The 15,166-nt window shown below is 35.2% G+C and overlaps 1 protein-coding gene across 8 annotated transcripts in view; it reads left to right on the forward strand.

Moving 5' to 3' along the window:
• ATP10D (ATPase phospholipid transporting 10D (putative)) overlaps window positions 1-15,166 on the forward strand; it is a 145,704-nt gene that overhangs the window by 42,850 nt on the left and 87,688 nt on the right. For 3 of the 8 annotated variants that reach the window (XR_005215851.1, XM_037829729.1, XM_037829730.1), the window contains exons 2-5: window positions 1,676-2,002; window positions 4,406-4,600; window positions 11,147-11,351; window positions 14,223-14,308. Coding sequence is in view for 7 of the 8 variants with exons in the window: in XM_037829729.1 (XP_037685657.1) it covers window positions 1,713-2,002; window positions 4,406-4,600; window positions 11,147-11,351; window positions 14,223-14,308 (776 nt within the window). In the remaining variant the exon portion in view is untranslated. Of the gene's footprint in view, window positions 1-1,675; window positions 2,003-4,405; window positions 4,601-7,117; window positions 8,680-11,146; window positions 12,917-14,222; window positions 14,309-15,166 lie in introns of those variants that run through there. The other 5 variants (XM_037829731.1, XM_037829733.1, XM_037829735.1 and 2 more) reach the window with 5 other exon arrangements.

The following is a 15,166-nucleotide window of genomic DNA, read 5'->3' on the forward strand; positions in this document are numbered from 1 at the left end:
TTCTCATATTGTTCATTCATCATTTCCTGGTATCTTTTAGTTATTTCTCTGTGTTTTCCTTTACCTCCTTAAGCAGCATACTGAGGCCACTTAAAAAAAAAATCTTTTCCTGATATGTCCAAAGGCTGGTTTCTGGATTTTTATCTTGTTCCCTTGGATGGGTCATCATTTCCTGTTTCTTTGTTTGTCTTATAATCTTTGGTTGCACACTGTACATTTTAATATTTTGAAGTGTTTACTCTGGGATTAGTCCCTTAGTTGTCTGTTCCTTAATTTTTTATTCAGCTAGAGATATGGCAGAGATTTCTTTGAGTGATAGGAGCTTACAAAAGCAAGTCAATGCCAAAAGCACTTTTCACAGTCTTTGAAAATTGGCTCTGCATTGGCTGGTGCTCTCCTTCAGAGACTGTAACCCTTCTCTCAAGAACATCATCCTGAGGCAAATGTGAAATGCAAGGGCCTGTCTTCTGTGAGCCTGTCTTGTCCTGGGTTTGTGCTTGCCAGCGGCCTTAGGAATTACCCTGTTTACAGGAATTTGAATGCCTCCTCTACTCCCTATGAAGTAGACTTCCCCCTCCTGAGTGCTTTATTGTATGACTTAAAGCAGGTAATCCTTTGCTCCAGCTGCTTTCACTTAATTGTTTCTTGCACTGCTTTAGCTGTCTTCAAGCTGTTTCTCCCTGCAGGGCAAGTTCTGGGAGGGCAATCCTGAGTCAGGTGTTCTGGTTCAGTCTTGCAGGATGCCAACCTGACCGGCACTGACATACAGGCACCACAGTGTACATATAGCATTACTCTGCTCCTGCTGCAACGGGGTTGGGGACCCACAAAGGGACTTCAGGCTGTCTCCACACCACCCCAGGGAGGGTGTGAGGGAAGGACCAGCAGGGAGCCATGCATTTCTCCCGTTTTTTAAAGCTGCATTTTCTTAATTCAGCACTCACCCAGTTACTGCAACTGTAGAAAACTTGAAGTGTTTTGGGGGGTTCTGAGGAAAATGGCTCTGCCAGTTTTTGCTAGTTGTTCAAAGATTCTGTGGAGTAACAACACCTAGAGCATCTTATTCAACCGTCTTTGTTGACCAGAACCGGAGCAAGCCCTTTTCCAGTCTCTGTCATGTTTTCTATCATTACATATACCAAACGAAGGCACATGGCCAGACCCAGATTCAGAGGGTGGAGATAGACTCCTCTTAATGGGCAAAAGGGTGTGCACACAGGGATGAAAGCATTTGTGTACATTTTTACTATCTACAAAGATTGGATTTTATTAACTGCTTTGTCTAAATCAGGCATCATGTTGGATGATTTACGTATTATTCATTTAATCTTCGCAATGATATCCTCATTCCAAAGGTGAGGAAATCAGTGATCAGAATGGTTAAGAGACTTGCATGCATTCAGTCAAATGGTTTGCTTCAAGTTACCGAGTAGCTTTTTAGGTGCTATCCTTATTGTTTAGATGATTAGATACTTAGCCCATGAGGCAGAAGGTCTGTGCTTTATTTAACAAAGATTTGCTTAAAAAGAACTCCAAAGACTAGTTTTAGTTTCCCATTTGTATCTTTAACCATTGGGTCATATATTTATTCGATATAGAAAAGAAAAATAATTAAACATTCTACTATCCTTTAAGACTTTCCAGAAGCTAATGGGAACTGTTTTTGTTTGCCCAGATAACCTAGACAACCTGGATCTCACTGCATTTTAGACATGACTGAGCCGTTTCAATGGGCCAGATACCACTGGCGGCGGCTGATCTGTGGTGCAAACAGGGACGATGATGAGAGGCCATACAACTATTCCTCACTGCTTATCTGCGGCGGCAAGTCCTCTCAGGCCCCAAAACTGGCAGGAAAGCACCGAGTTGTTGTTCCCCACATCCAGCCCTTCAAAGACGAGTATGAAAAGTTCTCTGGAACCTACATGAATAACCGCATACGAACAACAAAGTACACGCTTCTGAATTTTGTGCCTAGAAATTTATTTGAACAATTTCACAGGTACCATTTTATTTTTTGAAAAATTTTGAGTTTCTTTGTCATTCTAGGTGATATGTAAAATTTTTCATTTTCATAATGTTGCACGTTATCTTTGCCTAAGCCTGGGGCATCATCTTTGTAGATCCTGGTAAGATCTATTGTGGAGCATTTACATTCACATAGCACTTTACAATTGTTAAGAGCCTCTCTCTTTACCATGGAAAATTTTGTCATCCTCATATTCTAGATTAGGAAACTAATTCTTAGGTTGTGGTTTAGACAATTTTGTTTCAGTGAAAAGCAGCAGACCGGGGCTACGGTCTTGGGTATTCTGACTCTTCTTTAGTTTTCTTTCCATTAAACCATGCTACATTTTAATTTCTGATTTCTCTTGCTTGATAATAAAAGGAAATGGAGATCTAAGTGCCAACATAAGATGTTATTAGGTGACACAATGAAATGATTCAATTTAACGCCATATTTATTGAAATTCTCCTACGAGTTTAAGCACTGAAGGGAATGCAAAAATGAGTATTACTCCTTTTGTTATTAGTGTGAAGTTTAGTCAGAAAAATGAGATATATAAACAAACAATGTGATAAATGTTATAAAGTGCTACAAAGTACAGTGGGAGCCTCAAAAAGAGAAATAATACTAGCTGTCGCAGTAGATTGGGACTGGGCATTTGAATTTGATTATGGAGGTGGGTAGATTTTTCAAGGCAGAGATATGAGCGAAGCATATTTCAGATGGAGGGAGGAGCATGAGTGAAAGCAAAACGTCAGATTCATAAAGATCTTGCTTGAGCCTGGGAAGTAGTCCCCTCTGACTAACATACATATTCAATGTTGGATAACAGTATGAAATAAATCTGGAAAAATAGCTTATGACCCACGAGAAGGGCCTTGAATATCAGGATCAAGTTTTGAGGCCCAAGTCTGAACTGAGGACTAGCATGCTCATGTCTGTGGTTCACTATGGAGGCAGTGTGGTGGATGGGTGGATGGGCTTAAAGCAAACTGAAGGCATCTTTTTAGGAAGATGCCGTAAATATCGTGGTAAGTTATATTAGAGACCTGAATTTAGAACAATGAATGAAAAGAAGGATAACCTGTTACAGATACTATGGATCGGATTTTGGGAATTAAGTGAAAGGAGTAAGAAGATGATGTCAACATGTTGAGCTGCAGTGGCCAGAAGGATTAACAGAAAATATAGAGACAGAAAAAAACTTGGCTAGAAGATTATTTTGCTTTTCTAAATGTTGTTTGAGATGCTAATGTGGGTATAGAGATTTCAACATTCATTATTCATTCTCATTGTTCATTCTGTATACATTCATTCTCATTATTTATTCTGTATACATTCCATAACATTTATTGGGCAGTGGATATGTCTAAAGTACAAAAGTGAATTTGTACAATTCATGGTTTTAAAGCTATGGGTGTTTCTGTCTTTTGGGGAGTTTTCTTTTTTTTTGTTTTAAATTGCTTTATTTATTAAACAAACAAACAAACAAACAAAATTTCCAGACAAAACAAAGCAAAGCAGTGGGAAAAACAAATATCCTGAAATAACTTCATTTTGGAAGTTTTCAGTCCAATGCAGTTAATGGTTAAGAATCTGGAACTTGAACACGGTTCAGGGCTGGAGCTGTAGATTTGGATGTTGCCCAAGGGAAGTATTTGAAACCACAGAAATGGCAAAAAAAAACATTTAAGAAAGAAATTTTCAGCGTTAAAGAAGTGGGAGGTGAGGAAGGAGAAGTGTGTATAGATTATTCTTTTGGGAAGAATGATAAAAATTCTAGGTTTTAAGCAGGAATGAAGACTTTTTATTCGTTTTGTTCAAGGAAAGGATAGGCTTGAGCTTTCCTTATGGCCAAAGATAAGGAGCGGAGCATTTGAAGATGTAAAATGAAGGGGACAGAAGAAGTTCTGAAGAAAGTGATTCTGAATAACCTAACAAACAGAAATAGAAGGGTTAGTCTCAGGGGAAAAAAATTCAGGCTTTTTACTTACTTTGAGCCTTTTGAATCTATGTTCAGGCATGCAAATTAACTTCTAAAGGCTACAGAGTGTTTTTTTTTTAATTTATTTTTACAACTCAATAACTGAATTACCTGTAATTTTCTTTTCTTTGAATTTTTAAAAAGAAAATCATTCTTCCTATTACACTCTATGTCGTGTGTTACAGAATTAACTGTTGTTTAATGAAACATATTTAATCTTTATTAAGCTATTCATAAACCAAATGTCTGGGAGCTGGGGGGTAATAACTTGTTCATTCAGGTTTGTTAGATTTTGCTAACGTCAAAGTCAGCTAATAGAAACTTGTACGAAAATACCGTAAGGTATTTTGCCTCTTTTACTCCAGTCCTTGGAATGACTTGTTAACACCTCCTTGTCTGTGTTTGGGTTCCAGAGCTGCCAATTTATATTTCCTGTTTCTAGTTGTCCTGAACTGGGTGCCTTTGGTGGAAGCTTTCCAAAAGGAAATTACGATGCTGCCCCTGGTGGTGGTCCTTACAATTATTGCAATTAAAGATGGCTTGGAAGATTATCGAAAATACAAAATTGACAAACTGATCAACAACTTAATAACTAAAGTTTACAGTAGGTAAGTGTAACAGGAGCTTTGCTAGGCAACATACACCTCTGTCTTAGAAACATGCAGAATGTTATTTTTTCTCCCCTTGGGTGTGAACAGGGCTCTTTTGGGGTTGCTGTTATTTTCAACTAATATTTATTAAATTCCTGTTGTGAATTTAATTCAGGAATTTAGTTCAGGCCAAGGAAATCAAAAACCTGTAAGCCATCATCAACCCAGGAGTTTAAAGCACTTTAACTCATGTATAAGTGGAATTGAAAGAATTGAATTTCAAACCATAAGAAGAAAAGTAAGCAGGTAGTTTTTAGCCTTTTGCTTTAGAGTAAGAAGAGGATGAGATTTGAAAGGCAAAGGGAAAACAAGAACTGCCTGTGGAGGAAAGGAATTGTGAGAAATGGAGAAGAGTGTTTTTTGGGCCAAAACTATAGACTCATAAAACCCTTCCTAGTGCAATACAACAGAGAACATTCACAATGTCTTTTTAGGAGCACATTTGTTCTGTTGGAGAGTTGCATTTCAGTATTTATATAGCTAAGAATAAAGCCAGATAAGGTGAGTTTTGAACTGTGCTGTATATTATATGCAGCTCCTGTGCTTTTATTCTTAGGTGCAAGTTAAATGTTTAGTAAACAGTATAACTCGGGTTGTTTTCTTTTACTTCTTGTCCCAAGTGATACATCTTTTAAGTTGAGGCCAGTAAACTGGGTGGACCTAGACAAAATATGTTGTACTTGTGGACAAATTAAGTAGTCCAGATAAATAGCACCTATACAAAATCACCTGAGCAAAATTTATGCTGGTTTAGCTGTACCACTTTTTATATTTAAATCCAAAGATATGTAAGGTGACAAACTAAGAGATGAGAGAAAATGTCTAGAAGTGGGATTAGTTAACATAAGCTGATTGGATACTTTTCAGTCCCTGAGTCCATCTTGTTGAAACTAAAAAATTTCATGTATTACACTTAAAAAACACCCTTATCTTTCCGTAGTTATTATAATGATTTCTCTTTATAGATCTGCCTCTCTCAATTCATCAAGAATGCTACTGGGAAGAGAAACAAAATACACAAAGGCGTTGATAGAAAAGATACTGTAAATAAGAACCAATGGAATTTGGTGAACTTTTGTGGTTTTTGATACAGTCTCTGCCCCTCAAAATATAGCTGCAGAAAATAATACTTTGAAACGATATGTGATGAGCAAAGGCCAGAGTTTGACAAATTTTTAGATTACCCAGCTTATGCCAAATTTAGCAAATGGAAAGAATGCTTATATATGTATTCTTGTATACAAATTCTTGTGCATAGATAATTGCTGAATTTTAGTGCTGGTTTAGAGTTGGTAATGTTCATATATATTTGCTTTTCTAGGTTGTTCTAAAAAGTTCTCTTTTGATTCTGCCACTTAGTAACTGTGTAGTCTTGAGCAAATTACTTAAACTAGCTAAACTTCAGTTTACTTTATTACAGATATAATAGTAATAAAGCAGTAAGCATAGTAACTTGCCCTTTGTAAGTGCTAAGTAAATGTTAGCCATTATGATTATTAATGTAGGTTAATAAAGACTATTAGCAAGAGTTTGTTACATCACCAAACCATTTAATCAATATGTGAGAATTCCTTATAATCCTCTATTATTTTTATTAAAATTGCCTACTGGAATACCTGGTATGTTATGTTTCCTCAGGAATCCTATTAAAAATAGTCCAGCTCCAATATAGATGATTTGCATATAATCATGATGATGAGATTCAATATCCTATTCAATTATTTAAAGTCTATTCCAAAATATCACTTTATGATTGCATTTCATAATAAACTCAGATAACTCTGTATGTGTCTCTATCTATATTCTGTGTAATTTTCTTTTGTTGGGTGTTGTAGAAGAGATAATGCTTATATTTTCCCCCAGTTATTCTTGGAATACTTATAAGGCTATAACAACATAAAGGTAGGCTCTAAAACTATGCCTTGTTGATTTAAATATGCTAAAAAATTCCTATGAAATGCAAAAAAAGTACTTTAGAGTACAAATTCTTTCTCAACAAAATTAAGGTGAAAATATGAGGCCATTAAACTTAGCAGGCTTTTGGAAGAAGCATATTAACATTTCTTTGCAGATAGTTTGGTTCTTATTTGTAATATGTGGTCTTTTACAAGGTGCTTAATTTTCTTTGGGAAAGTATCACTGGGAAATAGTCTAGAAATTAAACCCCATTACACCCCATTTAAGAGCTAATGAACTCTTATTGAAAACCTCACTATTTCTTAAGATTGTCTTTAAAATAATAGCAGTTTGCAAGAACTTAAGGTTTGTTTCAAGGCTAATAGAAGTATCTTGAAAATAAGACAATTAATAATTCAATAACATTTGAGTAACTACTATGTAGTAACACTGAGAGATTTAGAGATTTAAATGAAACATTGATAACAATGCCTGACCTCAAGCAACCCACATTATTTTTGGACCTTTAAAAATCACCTCTTTATTGATGTTAAAAGTTTCAAAATACTAATTAATCTTAACATTCTAGGATTATCTCATATCCATAGAATTTTATGATTCTTGATAAAAGGCCAAAATATCACTGGCCTTCTAAGATAATTAACTGTACGTGTGACATTTTCCAGTGCAGTGGTTCTTCAAATTCACTTTCTAATACACAATTAAACCACATTTTATTTGCTGGACATCTGTGAGTGACTGTAGCTGTCTGTAAAGGCTAGTACATGAGAGAGTTGACTCTGGAAGCTACTTGTCTTGTTTCAAATCCCAGGAGCACTTTTGAGTTGTGTGACCTTGAGCAAATTACTTAACCTCTCAAGGTCAGTTTTCTCATTTGTTAAAGGGGGCCATAGTGCATTCATATTACCAACTACAGAACATTGATACAAAAATTGAGTTGATGAATATAAAGCATCCAATAAATCTTAGCTGCTCTTGTATCCAATAGCAGTTCAATATTTGCTTATCATAAATTATTTTAGTGTTTATTGGAAAATACTTTAAAAAAAACATTAAAAAGCAAAGTTCATCTATATTCCACCATTCACTAAAATTTTATAAAGAAATAAGAGAAAGGCCACATTTTCCATTCTTCATTCTCACAACACCCTTCAGTGGAACAGCTATTAATAGTTCAGTGTATATTGTTCCCAACTTTTCCCAGTGTTTATGTAACAAAGCTGTTACTGAACGCTTAAAGAAGCAAAATGAGCTTCAAAGTTTGCCCTGAAGGACGGATTGTGAGAGCTACACCCAGACCAGTGAGAGTAATACACAGGCACAAACAACCTAGTAGATACAAGAAATTCCAGCTGCAATATCGACTTGGAGAGAACATCCTCACACTAGTTTTTATTCTATTTCAGGGAATATATTCTACAGCCTTATTTTGAGCATACCGCAGTTATAACTTCAAAGCTAGGCAAATATGACAATGAGCATTGTCACTTAGCTTGTGGTTGCTTTCACACACTATGCTCTTTCACGCCCTATGTCTTTGTTCCTCCGTTCTTGGCATAAGTACTCTGACTAATATACCTGCCTCCCTGACTCACTCTTGATCATCCTTCAAGACTCATCTCAAGAGTCACTAACTCCAGGCCTAAATGCCCCTCCTGTGTATCCACATAGAGCCTGTGCTCACCTCTTACAAAATTACTGTTTGTAGCTCTTTATCAAATTTAGATGCTATTTAAGTGTTTTAGGGTTGGGGCCATGACTCAATCATCTTTGTATCCTTAGCACTTTACATGGTAACTAGTGGAAATTAAGATCAGTGTATGTTTATTGAACTGAACTAGCTAGCTAATGGGGAAGTTAGCTATTATTATTATTTCTTTTAAAGATCCTGGTTTAGGCTTCAAATGGGGAAAATGAATTTAATTCAGTTGTAAAATTGACTTCGTTTGAATTCTGTTCCAAGTTAAAATAAACTTGTTCCTTAGAGGAAGTCTATTTCTTATATTTGAAAGAAAAACAAAATCCTTAACCTAATGGTTCAAGTAATTCTTCTCTCCCCACCTTCACAGATTCTCACTGGATTTCCTCACAGTCTTTCTTCATAGAGAAAGAAGAGATCTGTAAGCATGAATTATGAACCTCAAATTCCTTTCTACATCTTAATTCTGAACTTACTGGTAACCATCCCCATCTTCATCCACTCTCTTCTGTCCTCGGATAAGAGGAAATTTCCATCCTCCCATCTGTGTTCTTAATCCCATTCCTTATTACTTCTTTATAGCCTTGTGCTACATCGCCACTCTGTCCTCTATCTTCTGCCATGCCTTCTCTGTGTGCTTCTTCTCTGCACCCAACATACATGCCCTATTCTCTCATCCTTGTTGTCCTTTGATCTGTCTTCCCTGGCAGTGGCTGTTCTCTTCCTTTATTCCTTTCATAGTTAAACATCATGGAATATTCTACTTTTTCTACTTCCAATCATTCCCTCATTGACTGGAATTACACTTTCTCCTTCCCTCTTCCCATCAGCAATTCTGAGTTATCCACTTTCCCCAAGATCAGCAGACATCTTAATAACCAAATACTATAGGCATTTTGGTCCCCATTGTACATAACCTCTCTGACTTTTGACTAACATTACTCCTTTGACATTCCCTTCTCCCTTAATTTTTCTGACATCACTTCTCATACATCTTGTTCCATTTTTTATCATCCTGAAATCTCTTTCCCTAGGAATCTCGTATACTTATGTACCTAACACTTCCAAATCTCTCTCTCTACTCAGGAACTCCAGATGCTAGACATCTTCAACTGCGTATCTGATTTCAAATAAAAACTTGCCAAATTGAATTTATTATCTCCCCTGTGATGCAGTCTGTTTCTTCTAAAATCTGAGACATGAGGAAAGACACCATCTATCACCCTGTCATACTAATTAGAAACCACAGAGTCATCATTAGTAACTTTACATGTAATAAAGGAGAAATGTTGGTTGACTATGTTACCTACGTATTTCTTCATTTCATCTGTTCCTCTGCATCCCCATTGCTACTGCTTTCATTTTGACCCCCTTCATCCTTCCCCTGAATTATTTGTTAGGTTCCATTAAGCTCTTGGTCATTCCTGTTTCTAACTAGCCCCTCACCAAATAAATTCATCCACTACTCTGTTGCAGGAGTTATCAAACGCCAGATCACACCCTTCTCCCCCTTGTGAAACTTTAGGCACTCCACCATTTCCTGTAGAACAAGATCCCTACTCTTTGATGTGGCATAACCCTTCAAACTCTGACCCCTGCCTACCTTTTTGATCTTTGTGTTACTTTCCAACATAGAAGAATGAATTGGTTTGCACAGACACTAGGGAAGAGCTTGGTAAAGACAATATCAATAAGCCACTGATAGAGGTTTGTTTTGCCAAGATTTGCCTTTCTGCCTGAGCTAACAAATTCTTAATCAAGGGTTTCTGTTAGTTGTTAGTTTGTGTTAGTTTTGTACTTTAAATATTTTGGGAGAATTTGTCCTGAAAAAGTATTTCTTAGGTAGCCCTTTAAGCTAAATTAGTTTCAAAATACCTTATATAATTCTGTATAGCAGAAATGATTCAAGTATTGGGTTAAGGTGGCATTTTTATGTTATCTTAAGAGTCAGAAATTTTATTAAATACATAGGTCATGTAACTATGAATATAGGGAACTTTGGCAGTGAATTTGAGTATTTAACCATAAACATAATAGAAAAGAAATAACTTTGCTTTTAAAATAAATACATATTTGTAACAAATACCAGTTCTTTATGTATATTTGGGAGGCAGTGGAGGAATGAGACAGACTTTCCTAACATTCATGATTGTATGTGAAATGTTGCTACTAACTGATATGACATTCTACTATACAAATTTCTTCATCCTGGTCTAAAGAAAAAGCTTCAAGGAGCATAATTCATGCTGTTGGGTTTGGCAAAACTTTTACATAGAGCCGGAGGGCATTTAAGGCAAGTCAAGCTCTATGATATGTCTTTCCTTTAAAAAGAATTGAATATATAGAAGGTGAAAACTACACTTTGAAAAAGGGATAAAGTTTGCCTTTTTCCTTTCTAGGGATCAACTGCAGCAGACTGATGACAATTTAAACAGTATACCTCTCTAATTAAAATCATAGGTTTTAATTTGGTGGGATAATGATTTTTAAAATGTTGTATTTGGGTATTTTAATTTCATTGAATTTGTGTTTTCTTTAATTATCCTGAAAGCTGATGATACGTCTTTTATACCTCTAAATCCCTGGAACTTGACACAGAGCAGCACTCAAGAATTACTTTGTTTATGAATAAACCCATCAAATGTTAGTTGTAATTTTATTCCAGAATTGCATTTAAACAACATTATAGTTCAAAATTCCACAGGAAAAAAGAGCTGAAAAAATACACTTTAGTGGTTTAGTAACTAAATTTTCAGGTGAATTTAAGACTAAAATTAACCCTGATACTTTAAACATACTTTAAATTATTCAATAAAACTTTTAAAAACTATTATGTATGTTTTTGGCTTGATGTTCTTTTCAAACTTTTTTTTTTTAATCAATTTTAGGAAAGAGAGAAAATACAAGGACCAATGCTGGAAAGATGTTACAGTTGGGGATTTCATTCGCCTCTCGTGTAATGAAGTCATTCCTGCAGATATGGTCTTACTTTTTTCCACGGACCCAGATGGAATCTGTCACATTGAAACTTCTGGACTTGATGGAGAGAGTAATTTAAAACAGAGGCGGGTGGTTCGGGGATATGCAGAGCAGGTACATAATGGGTTTCCCAACTGGTGGCATTAACAGTTTTCCTTCAGAAAATGAGTAACCTCATTTTCACATGTACATTAAAGGGCTTTTAAAATATATTTTACCACTGACAAAATAGAATCCCAGAAGTCTGAATCCATTTCCAGGCATCGGTAGAAATGTGTTACATTTGACAGGTAAGTGACCTTGGAGTTCAAGCACTTCAGTCTGGCAATTGTATTTTTTTTGGAATTGGATTAAAGGAAACCTAACAAAGAATTATTCTGTTATTTGGAAAATTCTTTTGCAATAGAAATATCACCTTCTAATTTATTTTTTCTGAAGCCGAGATTTTATAATATTTTGTTGAAGCTAGGATATCAATCTATCATTGTTCCTAAAATCTATAATTACTTATGTGCCAAGGCCTTTTAAGACTTTTGTTTAACTTCTCTCTCAAAAGTATTTAACATCTTGGAGACATGCTTTTCTCAACTGTAAAATATGATATTAGACAAGGAAACCTGATTTTCTTTCTAAGTCTAAAATTCTACAGTGTAACTGAGAGAAATATTTTTTCAACTATTCAGCTCCATTGCAGTGCAACGAAGGACTGGGTGAAAAATCACTCTTGTAAAAAAAAAATGTGTAGGTACTGAATCCCAGTAGTATTCACTCTTTGTTTTTTTGTTTTGTTTTTTTTGCTTCAGAAAGAAGCAGTTTTATTTTTCAAAATCAAAAAAGCCAAGCAATTAATAGGTGTCTTTGAAAGCAAGGAAAAATCTGTAACTACTCAAATAAAGAGTAAAAAATAAGGAATTAGGATTAGAACGAAAGTAAGTCAAAATTAGAAATTCTTACAGTTCTGTATAGGTAACACCATTGTTCAGTTAAGTTGCTTAAAATAACATTTCTCCAAGTGTGGACTTACCAATGCTATATAAGGTGATTTTAGGTGGTACAAGGATGAAAATTTTTATGAAATAACTTCTATTCAGACATATTCATTTTTAAATCTGTTTATATGTATACTATTTACACCATAAACTGGAGCGATGTAAATTATAGGCCTGCCCTTGAAAATTTCCATCTTTTAGCAACTGAATCTTGCACCATGACCATTTGGAAGTGTGGGTGGTATAGATGATATCAATTGGTAGTGCAGACATTCATATCTTAAATTTCCAAGTGCTTTGCTGTGCTTTATTTAGTAGTAGAATAAATCAAGCTGTTGGCATAGAGAAATGACTGAGGTTTGAGAAACAATGACCTATGAAACCAACCTATAAACAGATATCAGATGGTTCTTACTTTTATGTTGTATTAAAATATGCCACCCCATCTATAATTTATATGCTTTATACCCCATAATTTGAATTCTACCTTCAGACTCCAAAAAATGAGTCTAATTGCCCTTCCTCACTGCAGCCCTTTATATGTTTGAAGATCTGAGTCTTCTGCAACTAAGGACTCTCTTTTCCAGGCTAAATATGTTAATGAGTTACTTCAGTTATCCTTCATATGATGCCGCAAAGCGTCTAGACCCTTCACCATGCTGTGTCCCAGCCTGTAGGCACCATGATGCGGTGAGGGAACCAAGAACTTTGAAGTTTATATTGATAGCCATTTGAACAACTCCCATGTCTGCCATTGAATTACTGTGTGACTTTGCACATGTCATTTCAATACTTTATGCCTCAGTTTCTTTATCTTAAAAATGGAAATGATTATATCTTCTTCATAGCATTGTTGTTAGACTCAAATGAAGTAATATTCTAAAAGCATCATATGTAGTACCTAAATATCAGTTCCTTTTCCTTTTTCTGGAAACAATTGAGGGGAAGTGTTTTAAAATTTGATCTTTTTTTTTTTTTTTCTTTGCATGAACTACTCTTAAGGCAGGTCTCCTTCATCTTACGCTTGTAAACCAAAAATGTTTTAACCTGTGCCCTTATTTCTGGTAAATTTCAGCTTGTCCCATTGGGCCCAACTTTCTACCCCATATTTCAGTTGGATCCTCTATGGTTGATATGACTCAGCTTATTTTCAATATCAGTTTTATTAGCATTTTTGTATCTAAAATATTGGCAAAAATCTTACACAGCTTGGAATTCTGTTATATACCACTGAATACCTACTTTGCGATTGATGTCAGTTGATTAATCAGCACACCTTAGGTCAAATTAGGGGTGAGGGCTCTGGAATCTGATGAACTGGTTTGCAATCGTGACTCCAAATATTTTCCTGTTTTGATTCTTTTGACAAATTACTTATCTTTTTGTATCTCTTTTTCTCATCTTTTAATTAGGCCTAAATATAGACTCACCTCATGGGGTTATAAAGAAGAAATTAGTTAATAATGATACATTTAAAATGCATAATATAGATCCTTACATCAAAAGAGCTCAGCAAATATTAGTTATTGGTAAATATGATCACGTTATCTTATGGCTCACATTTTCCATGTTTGTTATGTTATACATATTGGTATTATAAGAACTACAACATCAGTAACTTTTCTCTTATTAGCCAAAAAGCCATGTAAAAAAGAAAATGAGATAAGCTTGATATGGCTTGTTCAAGGTGAATCCATGTTATACTATAAGAACACTTTGTTTGCTCATTAATTTTATAAGCATTCTAAAATTATGTTTGATTCATTAGTGGATTTTGTAAGATATTGATGCCCAGCTCATTTTTCTGTTATGTTTATGTATAAAATTTTTGGAGATCATGATTATGTGTATACCTTCCTGCATCTGGGAAATTTATGATGTAAACTTTGTAACAAGAATGTCTTAACGCTATCTTAAGAATTGGGTGAAAGTGATAAACATATAAATTTCAAGGTTTTTACTCCAAACTTTTGTTTTGTAATTTAAAAAAAATTAGGACTCTGAAGTCGATCCTGAGAAGTTCTCCAGTAGGATAGAATGTGAAAGTCCAAACAACGATCTTAATAGATTCCGAGGCTTTCTGTAAGTGATGTATGACTTACCTTTTTGACTGTGAGTGGAATTGTATGTCAAAGTTATAGTTAACTCATAAGATTTTTGTCTAGTTTTACCCAAGTTAAATCACCAAAGGCCACATGTTTACCCACCAATAAATTTGTCTTATTTTAATGATTTGATGTGTTTACCTATATATAATTTAAGAACAGCAACAAAAGCTAGCGTGTTTTTAAGAAAATCTTAGAGTCTACTTCAGAGATGTGAGTATGTCTTACATGAGCTCTAAATTAATCCCAAGAGGTTATTGTTCAGATGAAGGTGTTTAGACATATTTGGCAACCTAAGTGACATGATAGCATGGTGCTCTTCTGCAGAATTAGAGTAGCAAATGGACACAATTCTAGTGAACAAAAGTCAGGTAGTGATTTGGAAACATGTCTAAGAATATGTGAAGCTGTGGAAGGCTTCATTTTGGAGTCCTTATGTGGTATCTGCATCACTGTTGCAAGACAGAGTTTGGGGTCTGATCTGGTTTCAGACCTGGCTTCTGCCACTTAAGTGCTTTATGACCTTGAGCCAAGTTGTTTACTCTCTCTGACCCTTAGATTCCTGATTTTTAAGAAGTGGTGATTTTGTAAGAACTGTAGAGGAGCAGAGTTCTCACCTTATTTTATGTTGCTAGAATTAGCCTGGTGTGAAAATAAGGCAAAGACATGACAGGAAAGACAGAAACCTCATGAACGTAGATGCAAATTTCCATACAAAATTATAGCAAATCCAGTGCAGCAATATAGAAAAAAGATAATAGACATTGGAAAAGCACTTAACAAAATATAACTTCCATTTCTGCCTACTAGAAATAGAAGGGAACTATTTCAACCT

The sequence above is a fragment of the Choloepus didactylus genome, chromosome 3 (genome assembly GCF_015220235.1).
Source record: "Choloepus didactylus isolate mChoDid1 chromosome 3, mChoDid1.pri, whole genome shotgun sequence".
NCBI lineage: Eukaryota > Metazoa > Chordata > Mammalia > Pilosa > Megalonychidae > Choloepus > Choloepus didactylus.